The following is a 22,845-nucleotide window of genomic DNA, read 5'->3' as shown; positions in this document are numbered from 1 at the left end:
TGTTGCTCAGAATATTGGTTTAATATACTTACTATTTTTGTAAGATTGTTCATCAAAAGATACCCTGAAATGTCTAAATGTAGAATTCAAACATTACTTCTATAATACATTTTGATCTGATCTGCCAGATATTGTTTTTTGATCTCAGCATTTTTATACTTGATGTTTATGTTCAGACGTGTGCTTACACTGTGTTGTTTTGGATTGAAAATTATTTCCAATCATGGAATCACAGGATGGGTGAGGTTGGAAGGGACCACAATGGGTGATCTGGTCCAACCTCCCTGCTCAAGCAGAATCGTCCTAGAGCACATGGCACAGGATTGCATCCAGACAATTCTTGAAAATCTCCAGTGATGGAGACCCCACAATAATTTACAGAATCCAGAATATCTAAACTGAACAGCAGAATTGGGGAGGGGGAAGCTTGGAAAGCTTAGTTTTGACAGTTCTTTTATCCTAGAAATTTTCAGTCAGCTTTTCCAAGCAGTCATGTTATTCTGAATAATAATTTGGAATACTGTATGCAAATGCACCAGAAGTGTAAAGTAATATTCTAACTTCTTCAGTTCGAAAAAAAGAAAAGAGAGTGAGTGGAAATCACTCTTAAAAACGAAAACAAAGAGCAGCAATATCAAGCCTTGTCACTTGGTGGCAGCACACCAAAGAAAACCAAAACACTTCACAAAATTTCTTCCCAGCCAGCACATACTACTTAAATATCTCTCCTACAAATGCCAGAATTCCTGGAAGGCTCTAGTCACTTCACATATTTAAGGTAAGCACCTAAATTTTAAGGCTACTGACTTCACATTCAAGGAGATACTAAAGGCTCAAAATTAAAAGAGCTTTATTCCAGTCTTTTTGACACATTTAGAAGTTCACCTGCCTCCACCAAAATTGCCAGAAACGTTATAAATAGTATTCCCAAACAGGTGCAAGGCTGAGCAAGCAAACAGAAGCAATACTTGAAAGCCTGACATCGCAACAGTTTCTACGAACTGAACAAAATAGGGGACTCTGAGTCAGATGCACCATGGATTTGGATTTCATGCCATCAGAAAAGGCCTGACAACACACCAGAAAACTCATTACAGTCCTACATCTCTTCCAGCAGCTGAAACACTTGTGAGGCTCACACATGAAAGGCAACACTGCACACAGTAAGTACCCAACAGTGCAATTGTAGTCAGTGACAATGAATGAGAACTGATAGTCTTTATCCATTTAAATAATTGATGTTAAGCAAAGGTGAGATTTAATTAAATTAGTAATAATTAATAATAATTAAATAATTTAGCAAACACTTTCAAGAAACATTTGAAACTACTACTACTGAAGCAGGAAAGAGATGCAATGAGAACACAAACATCTGCTGACTTCTTTCTCCTCTGACCAATGTCGTAGCAAAGGGTTGTTTATCAAAGGGGCAACAGGATCGCTATTTTTCTCTCAAACTGGTCTTCTAAACACAGATGTACAAAGACATACAAACTAGACAGTGTCTTATTTCTGTAACCACATGATAAACAGCTTTGTTTTGCACTATTTGTAATCTACATGCCAAATTTACTAATAGAAGATTACCATATGCTATCACAACATTAACACACAATTTGCAATGACAGTTCTATTTTGTCTATATTAGATCTTTATTAGTATAACTACAAGATTTAAAACACAGTCATTTCTTATTAACAAGCCCATACAAAAGGAACTAATGAAGTCTTTATAGTACTGAGGGGTTTTTGTACCAAACATAAGATGATATTATCCAAGCAATTGATTGCTGGAACAAAGAATTTGAGCTCAAAAGAGCAGAGTACTCATATGCAAGCTTCAGGGAGATAAAGTCATCAGTTTAAGCCAAGCATTAGGAAGTAAGTGTGACTTGTACCACGGAAGAGTGACTGTGGTAGTTAAAAATATTAAATAAATTCAAGTAGAGAAGATAAGCTCTCTGTCCTTTCCCCCTACCTAACCAAATAGCTTACTGTTGTCTAGTACACATGCAGTCTGGTAGGGCCCTTCAGTTTTACCAGCCTCATTAAAACTGCACTTTCAGTGGGACACACATGAAACAACAGCCTAATCCAGCATTGCAGCAAGAAGATAAAATGGAGACCGAGGCAGAGAGATGAAAGGGAACACAGAAAGCAAGAGAAGCACAGCAGTTTGCCATTGGAGGGAGTACGAGCCTTAAACAAGAGTGTTCAGCTTCCCAGTGGGAGCAGACACACCATTCTGTGGTTATGAACACCTACACAGGCTTAAGGGAGGGCTGCTCCTCCAAATCCTTGTTGAGAAACAGCATAGATGTGAAAGAGCTGCAAGAAAACAAAGTTTATGTTGTAAAACAGAGCTGCTATACTATTTTACAAGTAGAAAGACATAGCCATGGGACAATGAAAAACAACTTCAAAGTTCTGCCCACTTAAATTCTAATATTTCAAAAAAGTAGGAAAATGTGCTCCTGATCCTTTTTTTCAGTAAACTTACTGCCTTCAAAAGAAAAAAAAAGCATTCTATATCACAACATGGAACTTGATTTTGTGCCTGACTGAAATGAAAAGTGAAACACTAAACAAATAAGGCACATGACTGTATATCCACCTGCACTTTATCCCAAACTCTCAGCTCCACGTCAGTGCTGTGCAGTGTCAAGCATGCCTTCAACACACTCCTCAACATCACCTGTAAGAGCAGATCCTCAGCCGAGGTATGGAGAAAAGAGAGGTGAATGATTCTGTGTAAAAAGAAAGAATATTCCACCACTAACACCACTCAACACAAGTTTCTAAGATTTCTTTTTTTCCCTGCTCCTAAACAGGAAAGATAAACCATTCAGCATATTCAAGACTGCCAAGACAAGGTCTAGACAACAATGAAGCGCTATCAGACCCACTCTGTTTCAGAAAGGAAAATGTTTGCTCATTTACCCGTGTCCCAAATTGCAGAATACACTAACTTCCTCATACACTAGGGAAAAACAGCTCTCTATATTCCAGAGGTAATGAAAAAGTAGCAGAGTAGGTCTACAGGACCTCAGTGCATTTTCTACATCCTAACAATGGAGCCATTCATTTGCTCATCTTAATTTTTCCTATTTAAAAGTGGTCTCAGCAAAATCAGCAGAGGTCTGGCATCTTTTAAAAATAGTGTCAATTGCATTTTAGATAGGGGAAACAAAAAATAGACTGCTTCCCTAATTTTAAAAGGAAAACTAAAATCTGATTGAATCACAGCAAAATAACTTTCATTGGGGTGGTGAGAGGGAAACACTCTTTTTCAGAGGAATCAAAAGCTGGAGGCACACACTTGGTGTTAAGTACCTGCTTAGGACAAGTGTAAATGACTCATGCCATCTGTACTCACATTCAAATGACAGTCTGGCAAGATAGCAGGGATAACACAAAGCAGTATGATGCTCTGCTGTTAATGCTATGGATGCAGTTAAGCTGGGAAATAGAGGAGACTTAGCAGGTAAACTAAGAACTACCTACAGTGACAGACACTGAACTCCTTATTCTCTGAATTTATAATTAGTTGTGGAATGCTGCACAGAAATCTATAGTACAGAGGTACCTACAAACTCACATATAGCAATACAGCAGAGGCTGATTAATGCTGTATTTCACATGAATATTTCCATTTCACAAAATAATGCAGAGATGCTCAAAGTATAAATAGATTGGAGGAAGAAGTCATTGTGGAACATCAATAATTCAGAGAGAAGCTATTTAGATAACCATTTGTTATAGAGACAAGACCAAATGTATTGACTAAGATAAAAACAACACGAAAACAACAGAATCAACACTGGCTGGCAAGCAGCCTTCTGAAGCAAGTTGTGCTGAGCAGAGCAAAAGCAATAACCACATTGGGAGAAACAAGAAGCTCACAAAGACGCAGTGTGAGACTAATCTCAGCAAAGGTGGGGGAAGTCTCATCCAAAAAGACAGCTTGTGGCAGTATCCCAGCGCGGGCAGGCAAAGCCATCACCAGCGTCTGGAGCATCATGCCACAGAAATCTGCTATTCCCAAAACACCTGGGTGGGTGGAGGACCCAAACTCATGGAAGTCACAACCAAGGCTCATCATGAAACAAATTACTAATACTAGAAAATGTGCCAAGTTCAGGTTGCTTCAGTACTCTTTTAAAAACTCCTGGAAAGTCAAACTACGTGGAAGGCTGAGCTTATGAACATTATTTTAGTTGTAATAAAAGCAATATATTTTAAAGTACAAAACTAAGCTTTACTTTGGATCCCAGGATATGTAATTTAACACATGTAGCTTCGAACCCTCCATCTTTTACATCTGATGAGAGTCAGTGGTACCAAATGATGCTAAAGACTGTTTCAATATAGCACAGACACAGAGTTTATTTATCAGGGCCACATATAAATTAGAGGACTTACAGGAAGGACAAGTTCTTCCCAAGATATTCCTGGATATCTCAGGTGCTGGAAGGAGGAGAATAGACATCCATCTGCTTTTCCAAAATCCTTGTGATGATTTGTTTATATTTATACCAAGCTTTGAGGAACATGAAATGTACAAATAATTTAAAACAGTATCTCACTTTCTCCTCATTTTCACGCCTTCATCTTTTAATTATATGAGAAAACTGTTTACGATCTTAAAAAAAGATCACTGATGCACTGATGTTGGTTTACTTACTTGATCCTCTAATTTTTTTGTTGGTTAAAATCAGGCATATTATTTCACAGCATTCTAGAGGTTATATTAACAGCATTTACAACTCCCAGCAGGTTTAGCAGCAGCAGATATTCGCAAGGATGTTTGCCCCCAATAATCACAGTTCACAAGTAGGTACACTAAGATAAAATCAATACCATTAGCATCCACATGCAGCTGTGAGCCGAGCTGATTTGAGGGAAAGGAGGAGGATTTGAGGGGGTAGGAGGATGCTATCCCTTACTATTTCCTCTGTGACTACTATTTACCAAGGACAACCACACAGAGGAGCTTCACAGGCAAACAAAGCAGTAATTCAAGCTCTTTCGTTATGAATCAGCAGAACTGTCAGAGATCATGGCAAAAGTATTAGACCATTTTTAAATAAAAGTAAATTAAAAAACAGATTTAATAGTTCTCCTGACGTTGAATCTGACTCTGTGATTTGCTATTCAGATAAAAGCTTTGAGCTTGAACAGTTCCCTGGCATAAAACAAGAGGTGAAATAATGAACTGACAAGCCTGAAGACCTGTGAACCTATGAAGCATCCCAAATGACATAAATGAAAACACGTGTTGATCCTCTGATGTTCACACCACTGCTGAAAATGAAAAATGATCAAAGCAGAAGAGGAGTAAGATCCTCTAACAAATCCAGAAACCATTACCTACATGTTATTTCAGCATGTGCACACGTACAATTTCAAACAATAACTACCCAAGAAGCTGTATCAACATTGAAAATTCTTATGATATGCCTGGAAATTACATACCTTAAAAAAAAACCCCCACAAACAAACTACTGCAGCTCAGATGCCACTATGGCTTTCATTTTCATTTTTACAATTCTTTAGGCACGTCAGAGATAATTTCCATTTAAAAATTTGGGCAGAAAGCAAAGCAAGCAGAAGATGAATTCTGATCAAACTTAACATCAAAAGGACAAATAGACAATAGGATTGCTCCTCAAGCTGAGGGAAGAAATCTTTACATTTCACACATCTTTTAGCAAGGTAATTATCTGGATAAAAATAAGGTAGCGTGATATGAGTCACAGTTCATACATAAATCAACCCATTAAGAAACTTCACAACCTGGACAGACTTCTTTAGAACTTACAGGTACTCTTCAAAAACACTGTACGTAAGACCAGAAGAGAGTAACGTTTTCCAATCTGAACAGATGCTTGTCACATTCAAAGAAAAATACAAATCAAGAAGTGATGTTCAGACATTAAAATCAAAAGACAGCACAGGTCTGGAGCTGTTTGAGTCTATGTTTGTCCATAGCAGGTTATCTCTCAAAGCCTACAGTCCGGCTTACAGAAACCTCAGTGCTCAAAACACACAAGAGGACTGAGGAGTTAAAATCCTCAGATTATGACTGTGGAACAGAGATTCTCTAGTATACAGCTGTGACATATTTCAGAACATCTATGGGAAGACAGCAGTTAAAAATGGATATTGGGTAGAGGGAGGAAAGAATTGCATGCTGTAGGTATCTGCCAAGGCACAAAGATTAGACTTGATCAATAGTATTTATAGGACAGCAGGGTGGCAGGTTGTGAGGTGATCTTTTACCAGCACGCCATCTTTAAGAAATTTTCTTGATTCATGGATCTTAATCGTTACTATTTAATTTTCATGTGTCTGAATTTTAACATTTCCACTCTACCTAACACAAGGTTTTCCTTGTGGAAAGGGTAGGAAGAAAAAAGAAGAAGAGTTAGGAGTATTTTAGAGAATACACATCTATCAGACAGAATGATAAAACCTAAATACTATTTCAAACAAAAAAGTTTGCATTTGCAAAATTAAGCTAAGGCATAAAAAAGAATGCCTACTGGAAACATTCAGCTCATGCACTAACAGGAACAAACCATCATAAGCAAAAACTTCCTTGGAGTTGTTTCCCCCTCCCTGAAAGGAAAACTATCTTTTAAAAGAATATTTTTAGATTAATTTTGAAAGCAAAAATAGGAGTATCTCCAAATGGTGTCACTGGATCTTTAATGAGGAAGTGCCATAATACACAGGGAATAACAGTGCATGCAGTCATTTCTCTATCCCCAGGGTCAGCGATGCAAATAGCAGTTGTCTTCTTAATCCTATTGACTAGGCCTTTTAGGAAAATGATTGGAAAACATAGCAAAATATATGGAATAAGCAGATCTTTGAACAGATTCAAAAGTCTGCAATTCATATAAACACTAGTGCACATGGGGTGGTGTTGTCTTATCAGCCTTGAGGCGACTGAAACAGGACAAAAACATGTTTTTTAAATGGGACAGGAGAAGAGTCAGAATTCACTTGGAACAGAGGCATTCCACATAGGTGTGTCTAAACAAAGCACTGAGATTTTAACCCAATAATAACCCAATTCTAACTGAACAATACACAGCTTTCATCCCCCAAAAAGCAAAACAGTAAAAGAGAACTGGCCAGTAGACTCAGAGACAAATTTTCACATACGGATGTAGCAGCACTTCGCCTTACAAGAGGCACAAATCAGTCAATTGCAAGTCAAATATCTGAAAAACAAGTGAAAAACAAGGTCCGCATTTTCCAGTTCACTGTAATTCCATGGGAAACACTGAGGGTACTACCACACACTTTAGGACTTTCTTATTCCAGGGAAGAATCCAGTTGTTTGGACAGAACACACGGCCAAACATCTCCTTTATGTGCACTCTTATCTACTGCTTAAAGCTTAAATCATGACTGCCACTTCCATGTAAGTGCATGAGGAAAACTGGCATTCTTACCTGCCATGCACAAGTGCCACAGCAGATCCCAAAATATCAATACAGCCTGCAAAGGGGAGAAAATCAGATACCTCTGACTGCCAGAAGTCAGTCACCTTTTCTATCTGACCTGAGGACTGCTGTACATAAGGCACAATTTTGAAGATCAGCAAGATCTGGTCATTACTGGTAAATTTACGAAAAAAAAATTACATTTCATATATAGTGAAACACTTAAAGGTATGAGAAAAAATACATGTTAACTGTTCCAGGTAAATCCAGTTGCACAGACACTCCCAGGAAAATTCATCCCAACCAAGTAATGCCATCAATCTAAAGCAGATCACATAAACCAAACTAAGACCTTACTCAGTTAAAGTGCCAGTACACTGACTAAATAGAATTCACTTCCAAAGTACATTTGCCTACCTACAATTATCTAGGTGCAATGCTTTAAAACAAGTCAGATTTTTTTTCTTGACAGACAGGAACCCAAGAATTGTGCCACATGAAAATTTCAAGGTTTTGACTTCTTCAGGGTAAAGATGGGAAAAGATTGTGAGAACACATCTCCTCTTATGAGGAGAGACTGTGGGAGCTGGACCTGTTAGGTTAGAGAAGACAAGGGATCTCATCAATGCTTGTAAGTATCTTAAAGGTGGGTGCCAAGAGGATGGTGCCAGACTCTTTTCAGTGGTGCACAGTGTCCATAAACCAAACCACAAGAAGTTTCACCTCAACACAAGAAACAACTTCTTTTAATTGAGGTGGTAGAGCACTGGAAACAGGCTGCCCAGAGAGGTCGTGGAGTCCCCCTCTCTGGAGACTTTTAAAACTCACCTGAGTGTGTTTCTGTGTCACCTGCTCTTTGCGACCCTGCCTTGGGAGGGGTTGGACTGATCATCTCCAGAGGCCATTTCCAACCCCAGTGATATGAAGACAACCTTCCAAACACAGAACAGCAAAATGATGTGCACTAAACAGGGTGTAAGCCAGCACACCAGCACCAGAGACAAGAAACCCCCTATAAAATGATTATTCTAGCATCACTCTACAAGTGCAATGCAATGTTGCAACAGTACCTCCAGTCCTGACTGCTTAAATCCCTTCACAGGGAGAAGACAAGCAAGTTACCACTAAATAAGGTCACCAGGTGTAACACTCTTCAGAACAGACAGCTGATTGCTTTACTAACACTTTTTCAACTAATCTCTACCTGTGTTCAGAAGAAGGGCAGAGCTGGGCAAATCAAAGTGAGTTATCCTGAGTTCTATTTTTGCTTTTCGGATGCACTTAAATAGCACATGATAACCTTTACACTGCATTAATTACTTTAATACATTAATTACTTTCGCTATACTTTTTAAATTGTGATTTTATCAGAGCAGCTAACAAAGAAATTTTAAAAAATGAAGTTGTTTTAATTACATATGCCACTAATTAAAATCTTCCAAAAATGTCTTAAGTAGTCCATGGTATTTCCTTCATACGACGACAGTTAATGAGCTGAATCAATGACTTGGGGTTGGCCACAAAGTCTGTCAAAATTTTAGGATTAGCACAGTTCTGTCAGATTTCACTTCATATGAGAAGATTTTCTTTTTCCCAGCTTCTTCTGGTTTTCAATACTGAACAGACCAATTAAAAGGAGTAATTGTAAAGAAAATACCATTTGTTCCAGAAGAGGCTACTGTCTAATGTTGCTTTCAAACAGTGAGCTTTCACAAACTCGTTCCAAGTGCTTAGCTCATGACTTCCGTCCATGAAGCAGTCTGAATTCAATCCTCTGGCAACAAATATATACTACTTAAGTGTTATTTTTTATAATTCCTTGAAAGCAAGTAGATGCTATACTTAAATCTTAGCAAGTTACATTAATATCTTTTCCTAATGTAATTTTTAAATCAAAAATTTCCCTGCCCTGTTCTCTACATACTCAAACTTGAACATTCCCTTGAAGTTCCCACAATCCATGCCAATAAACCACACTGAAAATAGATTAACCTTTTGTCTAGTCTTATCACTGAGAACCTTTGTACAACATAATACAAAAAGCAAAACAAAAAGTACTCTGTATCTCTTGTAAAACAAGGAACATAAAGTACAGAATAACAAGAAATTTGCCATAAATGTAATTCAACTTGCAGCACTGACTGATTTTTAAACACTAATAGCTACATAATACAGGTATTCTCAAAACTTTGCATACTTTTAGTAACTTGATTTATTTCAGCATAGCAAAGAAGATTCTGCTAGCCTCTCATATTCTGTCCTCTTACCAAGAAAATCTATAATCTGATACTTAGGTAAGCTGCTTTAAATATCAAACTATGTTTCTTATTAACACTGTGCAAAATAGTTCTTTATTTAATGTTTGTCATTCTCATTCCCTCTCCTCACCCTTCCCCCATTCCCGTGTTCATTTGTTTAATGTTTTACATTTTTATGTCACCCATCTGGGGTTTGACACCTACTAGAAGCAGCATAATACCATCCTCCAGCCCACAGACAGCTGACCTACTCATAAAGCAGCCCCTCAACAGCTGCCTAAGACTTTTAGGCTAAAATGCTTCTAAAAAATTAAACAGTGCTGATGACCAGCTTCAAGAATCACCCTGAAGTAGGGGCTGTAACCTAAGTCCTCACAAGCGTACAGGTGATATGTAGGTTACTGCTTGTTTGGAAACTGTTAAGAACAATTTTATTATACCCTTATTTGCCAAGGTAATTATTCCCAGTGCATTCTCAGTCAAAAGACATGCCCAATTTGGTTTTTTTTCCTTTTAAACAAAGCTTTGTAGTTTTACCATTGTTCCAGAAAATAAAACCAGTCAGATGAATGAATAGCCTCATCCATAACCCATAATGAAATGTTTTTGCAGCACCGTCAAACTGAGAAACAGAATAAAGTAAGGAACAGTCCACCTTGATAAGGTTTTCATTAATGATAATTCAAAATGTTATCTTCTCTAGCTGCTGATAAAAATATTTGCACAACCAGTGTGCTTATGTTGTGGTATTCATACAACTATAGGAGGTGATATGTGGAACATATAAAACACTAATTACTATTTTTTGTTTCCATTTCCTATTGAGCTGAGATGAAAAATATTCTTCCATTCCAGAAGGTTGCAGTTTACTCTTAGACTGACGTGTTTCGTTAATTACTATTTGTAGAGTTTATTTCAACATTTATTATTAGGCATTTTTCTATCAGCTTGTTTTCTTATTAGATATTTCCCTACCCCAAGCATGTATCTCTGTGCAGGGAGATAGAGGGATCACTAGTCACAACAGGCATGACTCCAAACCATCACTGGATGCTGTCCAAGAATAAAAGCTGCACACATAAGAAGCACAAATGTTGAAGGGCCTTTTATCCATATAAGTTTCTATGAGAAAAAAGGCCGCAGCAAGTTCTGGCATATGGTTTTCAGGTAACTGAAGTACCTGAACATGGTCTTACACTTTCACTGTAACCTTGTGAGATGGAAGGCAAGAGAAAGTCTTTTTGGTGTCATTTTCAGAGCTCCAGTTGTAAAATTGACTGGTAGAGCATGTGATCAGTCTAAGAGGGGGAAAAAACAACTTTAAAATGCTGGAGGAAAATTGACATGGTGTTGTTAGATGGGGGGATGGGAAAAAGCTGAGGATCCTGAAAGGCAGCACATGTGGTAAAGGAGGATGTTACAGAAGAACTTTTTTTCAAGTTTTCAGTCAGTGTAAGTCAACATGGTGTGTTATAAATAGAAGCAGACTTCTGAAGACCCTGGGTTTTCTTTCACAGTTAAAGAGGAATTCACAACCACACTCAAACCCCAGAACAATCAAGAACCAGACAAGAAAATCAAGCCTGTTCTTGAGTTTCAAAACACATGCTAAGAAGTTTAAGACCAATAGTATGAAAGTTACTCAGAGAGAAAGGTCCAAGGCAGACCACACTCAAGTTTCTCCACTCACCTCCAGCCTCCAAACCAAAGGACATTCTCACAAGACACATCATCTGTGATTACATGACTTCTGACACAAAGACAGACAGTAGAGTAAGTTTATCTGATCCAAAACACTCCTTTCTACTTCCTACTTAGGAAAACTTTCAAGAAACAACTTCACAGTCCTATGCTAACATAAATAATTTGCCTCTCCCCTCCCTTCTCACTACTTTGCAGAAGGAAAGAATGGCAGACTGCTTAAGCTCAGATACCATCTAATATCAAACCATGGCCTTAGGCAGGAGATTAGAAGCCAGTGAGTTTCAACCATTATTGTTAGAAACTTTGCAAATGAAAAAAAACTCACCCCAACAACAACCAAAAAAACAAAAAACAAAACAAAAACAAAACAAACAAACAAACAAAAAAAACACCCCAAAAAACCAAAAACAAAAACAAAACCCACAAAAAAACCCACCACAACAACACAAACCAAAAAACACCCCACAACCAAAGAAACTCCACAAAACCAAAGCAAAAACCCAAGGAGTGGCATATCATTAAACTCCATCCTAAAGTTACAGAACTCCAGCCTTTCATGAAAATTTACCTGCTCTACTGGCTTAAAAGAACATGGTTGATTCAGGAAATGTACTCCATTCCTCACACACACAGTCCTACCTTACACCACGAATATATTTGCATTCAGTAGTTCATGTATCTGTATTTCCTTCTCCTATCTGTCAGCTGAAAATACTTGCCTTCACTGTGGTAGAAAATTTCCAAGTCATATAATTAACATAGTTTTGGTTGTTAATTAACCTATTAAAAGAAAAACAGAATTACAAGAAAAACATATCCTAATGTTTCTGTTGCTTGTTACAGGCCATTTTCATTGTTTCTTATCTAGTGAAAAAATCAAGACAGTGCAAATATACACCATAGGAGTTGCCACCTCACTTCTGCAGCCATGCTGCACAGTGAAAAGTAAGAACCTGGCATTCTGAACAGCCACCCCGTGACAACACAGCACTTCCCAGCAGGCTACATGTCACTGCACTCCACACAAGAGCAGGTCACAAAACCTCGAGGTCAAATGATGTAATTCCAACATTTCCTCCTCTTTTCTTCAATTATCCATCCTACTTTTACAGGTTACTTTTCCCAAAGACAAGGTGCATCAGGCATCATGAAAAGAAGCACTAGTGGGTACTGCAGTCATATATGTATGACTACATGTATGTAAAAATCCCCAACAAAACGGCATTTCTGGACACATATGAACACCTGTGTGTCAGTCGAGGTAATAAGGGCTGCCACAATATGGAAGGCTGAGCTCCAGCAGACACTTCTGAGATCTCTTCATCCTGTCTTTGCGTTCAGTCACTGTGGCTGACTGCTGCCACCAGATCAAGCTTCAGGCCTACAGGTTTTATTTGTGCTTGTGGTCATTGCAGAGGCAAAGAGCTAATTTTCTAAGAACTTCCTCCAGAATGAGAGTTCCCAAATGACTCTGCAACACCTCCACTCAACATGGAGGAGAGCACTGCTAATCCTGATGTGCCAAACTTCCAACGACACAGAGCTGAACTGCTCTGACAGCCTCCACAGCACAGCTGGCACTGCTGTTCCTCCTGTCCTTCAAACAGATACTGCTCCTTTGGCTTATGTAAGTCCCAGCAGAGAGCTTTACAGAAGGAAACATTTCTCACTGCTCCTCCATGGAAGGGGTGGGATGTCGAGGCAGGAAACCAGTATGATATCCTAAATGTGGGGGGTATTTTGTACAGCCATTGCAAAGGCAAAAGAGCCTTCCAGATGACAATAAGGCTAAAATACAAAGATATAATGAACAGGTTTTTAACAGTCATGGCAATTTTTCTGCAAAATTCTTCTAATACTTGTGGACACAGATTCATGAACCATGGCACTTCTGGTAATTATTCTTGAATTATGTATGCGGTAATTTTAATACTTAAATGATTACAATAGAAGTTTTAACACATGCAGAGTATTACAGAAATTTTATCAACCTTGAGGTATGAAAACCTCATGAATAATCTGTTCAAATGCGCACTATTAAAAAAAATCCCATTTTTAAACAATTATGGCTTCTAGATGTTGAGTTAAAAAAAATAAAAAGGAGGCAAATTCATGATGTGCAGTGTCAAAGTCCATTCAGATAAAAGATATGGCTGCATGCAGCTATATTTACTCTTCCAAAATAACAAATTTGATATACTTGATCCAAAAACATTTTTTACATCTCTGGGTGTAGAAAAACAGCAGGAGGCATCCTCTTCCGTGTATTATTCACACTGTTAGTTTGAGATTATAGATGCTGTGGAAGTCCCCTTCCTGTGCTGTAAAAAGGTGCAGGAGGTAGAAAAAGGAATTAATATCTTCAAGTCATTGCAAACACAGCTCCATGGGGTATCCAGATACCTGTTGGTTTTTGGATGATCCTTGACTATGAAACTTGAAGTTCATCAGAAGAGCATTGCTGTTTACTGATGTTGACAAGCTGTGATATCCTAATCATTTCTGTCCTCCTGGTTCTCTCTGGTGTTTTATAAATCCTCTCTTCACCTTTCCTCTTCTCTCTCAGTATGAAAACATTCAAAGAACTCCTCTCTTGAGCTCTATTTCTTATGGAGTAGATTATCTTGACTACTTACATCACTGATTGCAGTAATTATAATTTACTAAACTTATGGTAAAAAGAATAGAGAAATGTCTATGGACAAGTCATAAAATATTCTTTACTTGAAAGGTTTTATTTTAATAGATTTACCATTCTGCAATCTAAGTAGTGTTAGATAATAATCTTTAAATGTTCCTGTGCTTATAGATGGAAAGAAACCACAAACAATGTCAGGGGGTATGAGTGGAGGAAATAAATGAACTGGTTGGTTACTGCAGGATCAGGACTGTTGCAGGTCAGTAATGGTCTTGGCAACTTGCAGATGACAGAAACAAGAAGAGAAAGTGTTCTTCTACAAGTACCCCTTAATACAGCTCCTGGAACTGAGACAAGGAGGAAAGGAAATAAAAGCCATCAATCAGTACCATTACAGGGTTCTGATTTGGTAGAGCCTGCACAGCAACACAGTATTAAGCATAAAACCTCTTTCTATCAATCCTCATGTTTTAGCAAACACAGCAAGAACAGAACAAAACTCTGCAGCTACAAACGGACAGAGCTATTTCTGAAGCATCCTTCTACCATCACTTGGGACATTGCATTAATTTGAAACAATAAGTAATAATGTAACCAGACAAATAATGTTAGCATTTTGTTTTTCTTCCTCTCCTGAGTTTATGTCCTTCATTTTAACCTACCAACAATACTTTGAGGGGACACACTGGTGAGTGAATGAAATGTTAACAGACAGTACACAGAGATCTGAGGCAGGAAAGACACATCAAGTGCTTGGGATGAAAAAATGGACTTGCACAGATCACCTGTCCACTCTCATGAGCAAGTGACAGAAGAAGCAGATGAGCTGAAGATGGGACAGGGAAGGAGAGAATACCAATTATCCCAAACACGGTACAAAACTTAGTCTGCAGCAATGGATTTAAATTACTTAATTATTTATGAGTTATAGATTATGTTAGTTTATAAATAACTACAGAACTTCCTGAAAATGTTTTTCACTGCCCCCAGGTGAGCTGTCTATGACACAAGTAACTTCTTCATCTATGAGCAGAGTAGATCCCTGGTCTATTATGCTGCCTGCTGCTTCATGACCAGGTTCCTGATGGAAGGTTAAACTTCATCCTTTGTCAAGGGGACCAGCATAGATGGAGCTATCAAAATAAAATCAAAGAGGAGGACAAACAGCAAAGTCTTGAAAAAAACATGGATTCTTCATGATTACTAGAAGTTCTGTAAGCTCTAAAAAAGGCTCATTTTGGTCTCAATGCTTTAACTAACTGCAATTTCATTTTCATTTTGTCATGCTGACTGTTCTTGCTGGTGCTCCCTTCTCCTCCTTCATTAAGGCAGTCCTGTATCTTCACTTTGCCAAAGTAAAAAAAAATAAATCCAGATGTATCCATGCTTTCTTCTCTGCATCAGATGGAAGTAGGTCCAGGACTTCAGCACAAAGTGAGAGTGGACCTGAAGTATAATTGCATGACTGAGAAATGACCAAGAATGACTTACAGGCAAATGCTCATCATCTTGAATTAGAAAAGCCATTAAGTGAATTTCATTGTCTGAGAATATGGAAGCATTAAACATTTAGGATGACTTCACAACAATTCAGGACACAGTCAGAATTAGACTTAAGCCATGTAAACAGGCAGTAACCTACAAAACCTGAACATTCAGGAAGTTCTAATATGAGTCAGTTACAATTACTTGTAAACACTTTCACCCCCATCCCTCTAAACTTAGTTCTGAAGCTTAACAACATAAGCTTAAGTTGTTTTTCTTTTTTTTTTTACCAGACCTCAAGCATTAGAATAGGCAGATGCCTGCTTCATACTTCTCAAATTTATATACCATTTCAGTAATTTACTGAGACAAATATTTGTTCTCAGGCTGCTCTAAACAGGTAGACTTTATTCATGTAGAAAAACAATCTACTTATATAGTACTGTTCACTCAATTCAAATACATACATTATTGTAGAGATAAACAATCAAAATCTCAGCTTATATTCAATTCACAGTAAAGAGCATCTCATTATTTAAGGACAGAAGTTATCAGCTAAGTCACTAGCTTCAGCTAACAAGCAGTTTCCTAATCTACAGGAAAGCTGCAAACCAACTATTTTGTCCCTCTCTTATTTGCATATCACGGCTGGTGCTTCCTCTTTATCCCTCTGCACCCACACAGCTGGCTACAGGTCTGATCTTCCCTTCTCTCCCAACTACTCAGTCCCACCACTCTTACATTAGCTCTGGTTTCTGTGCTGAAATGGGTCAGTGCTGTATAATTCATCAACACCAGAATCACAACTGAATTAACAGAGTTAAACCAGTATATTGCCACCCCCCGGGGAGAGTGCTAATGTCTTCACTAAGGAAAGAATAACATTCCCTGATATTTTGGAACTTAGACATTAAGATTCTTGTCTCATTTGTACCAAGGATAACACCAAGACACCTTATTTCAGATGCATCTTCAAATGCCAGATTAGAACTTGTCTGCCACCCCCAACAATGAAAGGAAAACAAACCTCCCAAAAATCAGCACTGTAAGCATGCTCCCAGTGATGTACTGCTTTGTTTATTTTTTTTACTGATGTGAAATATATTGTGATACAGGTTATTTAAACACAAACATTATAAATAACTTTGAAACAGCTAGTCACTGTAACTAAGGCAACGAGTCTCCCACTCAATTTCCAGAAATAGGAGTAAGGAATAGAGGTAAGAACAAAGTAAAAAGTTGGCAGGAGCAAGAAAACAAATCATCAGATACTAGTTTGACCTCAGGATGGCCGAGCTGATTAGAGAAAAATATCAGGTATGGCAAATGAGAAACAAACTTGCTGACAAAAAATGAGGTGGAGAATATGAAATATATCATACCAAATATACTTAATTTCAATAATCTTATTCTGCAACCTATTTCAGTGAATGGAACAACCATAGGAAACTGGGAAAACAACAATCCATGTCAGATAGCAGACTGACTAGTTCAGAGCCTCAAAAGCTACTAGCTTCCTACAGGAATCATCTTTTTCTGTGGGTGCTAAAGAAGTCACTTCTTTATAGAGACGTGCCCACTTGCCTCATTTTTTCCTCTGATATTTGCTTCCAAATAATGGCCAGAAACCTTCGATGCTATCTACATGAATAGACGCTTCTCACAGAAGGCTGCTGAGTTAACAGGATCCGCCTTAAGGATCTGACTGCAGAATAAAGGCTTGCTTTGTTTCTCCCCCACCTTTTTTTTCCTTCTTCTTTTAAAAGGTTTATTTTCTTGACTGAGGAGAACTGCTTGTTCACAAGTCAAAAGTTCCTAAGTTATCATGGGGCAATCTGATCCCCCCAAACGAACACGTGGTAGAACCAGGTTCTCTCAACACATTCTAATGGAAGGGCTGGTAATTACTGCGTATAACAAGATAAACAGAGTTCAAGTTACGCAGAGTTGTCCATCAGCTCAAGGAACTTATCTTCTCAGCACATGTAAGTTCTTGGGCTGGGAACAAGAGAACTAACAGTAAGACTTCAGGTGTCTTGGTAAGAATTACAATTTCTTAATTTAATTATCTTGTATGCAGTTTGAAAAGATTAGATGCAAATTTTAGGAAGAACATGTAATGGACAACAAAGCACAAAGAGTTGGTTCTTAACCATTACAAGATTCATGAAAGAAATTATTAAGTTTTTTAAAAGAAGAGTAACTTTAAGTAACTTCTACAAAGAAAGTCAAAAATAAAACACACATCTCATTAGTCTACATCTGAACAGAATTTGTAGTGCAATACCACATAATTCCATTCCCACCATATCCCTCCCTCATTGAACAGCAGCAGCTCCTTTTCATCACCACAGGAGACCATTCCTCCTCTTAGTGTAACAAGGAACTAGTTGGGACATTTATTCTTGGCATGAATTCTAAAAGAATGAAGTCTAACTCTGGCAGTAATGAAAATAGCAACCATACAGGCATTCAGAGCGTTCACTATGACACTGCAAACATTTGTTTAACTGCCAATTGAACAAGATCCATCTTAGCTAAGAGAAAGATATAAATGGGTAATAAAGAAGTCAGTGCTCTCACTGTTCAAGGACTTTAGAGATAAGTGGTCATTCTAATATCCTCATGCAGTTATTCATACTCAGATTTTTACCACTCATATCTGACTTCTGGAAATAAATCACTGCCTCAAGCACAAGTATAGCAGTCATACAGAAAAATCCCATACAAAATCCTTTCAAATGCCCATCATTATTAGCCCTAAGACATCTTCCTATTACTCATTTAAGAGTCAGAGAAAATAAGGAATGCATAATATTAAAACAATGATGCACTGAAAGAAAAATTAAAGCTTTACCAAATACAGTGACACTGCATCCAATGAGTTGTTCCAGAAATAGTTATATAGCTGCAAAACTAAAGGAAAAAAAAAACAAAATCAAGCCAGTTTTGATTTGCTTCACACCTTTCAACAAAACTCTGCTGAGATGTAGGCTTATGTGAGCCTAAAAGATGACCTGTAGGCACATATGCATGCAAGTATTGTAACAGAAAAGGAATAAATCCCTGGGCTGTTGGGCAATCCAAATTTTACCTACACACCAAGAAAAACTACTCTGTCAATTACCTCTTAGGTGTAAGAAAGACTAACTCAAACCCCTTCAAGTAAGAATGTATCTATTGTGACAAACATTTAATGCACCTAGAAACTATGATTGCAGAACAAAAAAACCCCAGAAGATACTTAGCCTTTCACAGTCAGCCATGCAGAGGTAAGAGGACTTTGACACAGGAGACCAAGGCATACCACTATGGATACCCACAAGCAAGTTACTCCTATTTTTCCCCCATCCCATAACTTCCCTTCCACACAATCCCCTATAAAGGAAAAAAAACCAAAAAAAAGTGATAAAACACTAGTGACCCTTGACCTAAACTGGACTGTCAGTGCAGTTTCTTACAGCTGTTTAACAGCATTTCAGAAAGAAACAAACTTTTCTAGGCTTCATCTCACTTAGCATTTTTGTAGTTAAAGCAGCTTCTCATCTAGGAGAGCCTGGTATACAACCACCAATATATGAAGACAACACAAAAGCAAATAAACCTAACAGCAAATACCTCAATTATAACGTACATTTACCATATTTTTCATCTCTACCTTGAATAGTTTAACATTCAGAATTTGCAGATTTGCTTCGTTATTAAACAACAACTACACAACACTGCACAAAAACCAAAGAGCAACGAGAACAATCTACAGCCTCTAATTTGACATTGAATGATTGCTTTTCTACACTGAGTTACAGTTTGCTATGGAGCATTACAGGTATCAGCTTTGCCCAATACAGTTCAATTTAGCTTTAGATGCAATTTTTGCAAACATGGTTTATGAGGTTTTTTTTGATACTTGATACACTTTGAAAGTAGACATAAGTCACTTCTGAAAGTGCAGTGTACACCTTCAGTTATGTCAACACTTTGAAATATATTCCTACCTGTAGGATGGCAAGGCAATAAAGCTCAAGCAGTAACACAAATTTATAATGTACTGGCTGGCTGGTTGTTGAACCCAAGGAAAGGCCTACTTTTCTCAGTGCATGGAAAACCTGTATTCTGAAGGTTAAACGTGTCAAATCAGCCTCCACAGACAAACAAATATTTGAGCTTCACAAACACATTAAGCATCTGCAGGATCAAAGTTTTGTTTATCAGGTACTAAGTAAATTAAATCAAGCAAGCGGAACTGGGATTTCACCCTCTGAGCTCAACTAAGAGCCTCAGAGCAGAATTTCTCACCTCGTTGTAACTTCCCCAGCACTGCTTTTATACTAGCTGGCAGTAACTTGAAAAACTAAACAAGTGCAAGAAAACACTAAGCTTCTTGTATGGCATATGTCTGCCTGTCCCCAGCATAATTCTGACATTCAATGCAGAGCCCTTCTACGTTATCAAAGAATAAAATCAACAGGTTTATGCTAAATTTGGAAAACTAATCTTGATAATTACATTTAAGTAATACTTTATTTAGTAGGATTTTTGTTTCAGAAAGTTATTAATCTGATAGCAGAAGAAAGAACCTAGCAAATCACTTTCCTTCTTCACAGCAGCTGAACAGTACAAACAGAGCAGCCTTTGCGCTTCCCTGTGAAGCACAGCCACCACTGAAGACAGAGTCACTGTAAGGACTACAAATACACAGGACAACTTACTTTATTCTAAGCAAACACGCCACTGTGAGCAAAGTATGTGGTTCAAGCAAACAAGAAGCATGCTTCATGAACCACTGAAGAGGAATACCTCTGCTCCCACACAGTACACAGGTTGGTTTTCATGAAGAGCGGGTGGTGCCACACTCTCAGTACAGCATCCTGTCCTCAAGTCAAGACATCTCGCAGCGCACTGCAACACTGGCCTGCAGGAATGCCCTGTACCTACCCAAGCTGAGGGATTTCATGTTACATGATTCCTCATGACTTTCTGGCATACTTGCACAGTTATAACAGAATTCAGTTTGAAATAACTGATTTGTCAAGCAACTGACACTTCCAGCAGCAGAAATGCAGCTGCTGCTAAAAATCACTGCCTCTACAAAAGACTGTCCAAAACCAGCATTCCCTTCCTTCCCTCCTTCCCTTCCCTGCCTAGCACCCCACCTTTATGTGAAAAAATACTTCAATTCCCAGTGTATCAATTCACCTTTACAGACCTGTGGGGCCTCTAAAAATCCACCTTGTACTTCTTCTGGATTAAAACTTGCATTATGACAGAAGCTGAAAACCTCCCATGCATTACTCTGTCAAACCAATGGTCCCACACAGTCCAATATTTCACTTCAACACCTGTCAATAGCAGGATTCTTGCCAGAAGAAAAGTTCTGAAATACAGTACTTTCATGTTAACATATTGATAATGGGTTTTTTTGTTAACTATTTCAAAATGAATACTTGCAGAAGGGTTGCAGTTTTTGGTTTTAACCCAAGGGCTATTTAATAGAAGAGATGACCAAGTGCTTATTTCTGTGGGAAGTCTCCCATAGAAGAACAGCAACAAATCCTGAAAGGAAATCTAACTCAAGGGACACTGAGTGTATTTCAGATCCACAATAGTTGCTGATTCATGGATGAGGTTCTGAAACAACATGAGACTTCACAAAGTTTACATACAGCACAGCAGGCCATAAGAGATCCCAGTCCCATATCACCAAATATTCCTTAGAACAAGATCCCGAGGGATCATGCAAGCTAAGTGTGAAAACATGTAACTAATGAGAGGACTCGCAGGTAAGGATGGGCTGATAGTGATCAGCATAACAAACAGACACAAGATACCAGCTGCCTAACCACCCCCAAGTTTCTACGAGCCTTTTTTTTTTTCTTCTTCTTTTACTTTTTTTTGACTGGGGTGGGGTCTTTAAGAGTTACAGTTCGTTATCTTTAAGGAGGAGTAACAAGGAGACCCACAGCAGGATGTATGAGTTTTTTATACGGAATTTGACCTCACAGACATGAAAACACGAGAAAACCCCATTCCTAAGAAACATCTTTTCATAGGCGGCAAACTGGCAGCGCAGACCCTCCCACCTTTGTATCCTGATACCGCACAGGAGACAATAGGTAGGACAGGGGAGACACCAGGAAAGGACAGAGCAGCGAAGACAAGTATTTTTCAGCAGCTGGGATGGAAACCCAAGAGCCTGGCAGACAAAGAAGGGTGTGATGCGACGAGAGCAACAACCCACTGAAGGCACGAAGAAGCTCCTTCGCTTTCAGGAGGGGAGCGCGGGCTCGGGAAGGTCTGTCAAGACCGCGGGAGGCGAAAGACACGGCGGCGGAACAAAAGATTTTAAAGGCCTGGAAGCGAAAGGTGGAGGGACGAGCAGGCGGCTCCCGGGCACGTGAAACTGCGCAGGGCCGGGGCCGGGTCCGGGTCCGGGGGAGCGGCGCCAGCTCCGGCTCCCGCTCCCGCTCCGGGCACGCCGCCTCCCGCCGGCAGTCTCCGGGTCGAGCCCCTCACACCGGCCAGTCCCTCAGGCCCAGGTACCTCCGTCCAGAGCCGCTTCCGTCCCCAAAACAGGCGCGGGGCAGGGCTGGCCCGGCCCGGGGGAGCCCCCAGACCCACCCCCATCACCCTTCTCGGGCTTCCCCTCCGCTCCGGGGCGGGGGCTCGGCACGGACCCGCCGGCGAGGCAGGGCGAGAGGCGGGCGGGCAGCCGCGGCCACCTGTTCGGCCCGGTACCTGCGAGCGCACACATGGCGCCTCCCACCCAGCCCGGACCCCGGCGGCGGCAGCAGCCATGCTGCCTCCCGCTGCCCGCCGCCTGTCACCCGCGCACGCACGGCACCCCGCGGCGGCGGAGGGCGCGCCCGGCGGCCCTAGGAGGGGAGGGGAAGGGAAGGGAAGCTCGGGAATCCGCACCTGCTCGCGGAGTTTCAGGAACACCATGGCGAGCGCGCGCCGCCGCCTCCGCCCGCCGCCAACGACTCCCGGCTCCGCGCGCCGCGCGGCCACGCCCCCTCGCCGCCGCAGCCCGCGCGCCGACCGCGCCCCCGGCCACGCCCCCCGCGCCCGCCACCATCCCGCGCCCGGGCCGCGCGCCCCGCCCCGCTGGGGGCGGGGCCTCCTCCCGCCCCGCCCAGTCGGCCCCGCCCCTCCGCTCGCGCTCCCGAGCCGCTTCCTGAATGAACCCGCCCGCGCGCACCACCAAGGGTCTCGCTGATTGGCCCTCGAGAGGCGGGGCAGAGTAAGGGCGGCTCTGATTGGCGGGCCGGGCGCGGCGGGCCCGGCACGGGGCGATAACGAGAGAT

The 22,845-nt window shown here is 40.0% G+C and overlaps 1 protein-coding gene across 1 annotated transcript in view; it reads right to left on the bottom strand.

Moving 5' to 3' along the window:
* The window catches only part of ANKRD28 (ankyrin repeat domain 28), a 118,478-nt gene extending 95,882 nt beyond the window's left edge, over positions 1-22,596 (bottom strand). The window contains exon 1 of the mRNA XM_063409443.1: positions 22,457-22,596. Coding sequence (XP_063265513.1) covers positions 22,457-22,483 — 27 coding nt within the window. The 5' untranslated portion in view covers positions 22,484-22,596. The remainder of the gene's footprint in view (positions 1-22,456) is intronic.
* Positions 22,597-22,845: the final 249 nt, after the last annotated feature.

The sequence above is a fragment of the Prinia subflava genome, chromosome 1, assembly GCF_021018805.1.
Source record: "Prinia subflava isolate CZ2003 ecotype Zambia chromosome 1, Cam_Psub_1.2, whole genome shotgun sequence".
NCBI lineage: Eukaryota > Metazoa > Chordata > Aves > Passeriformes > Cisticolidae > Prinia > Prinia subflava.
Note: the sequence above shows the minus strand (reverse complement) of the source record. Positions and strands in the feature narration are given on the sequence as shown.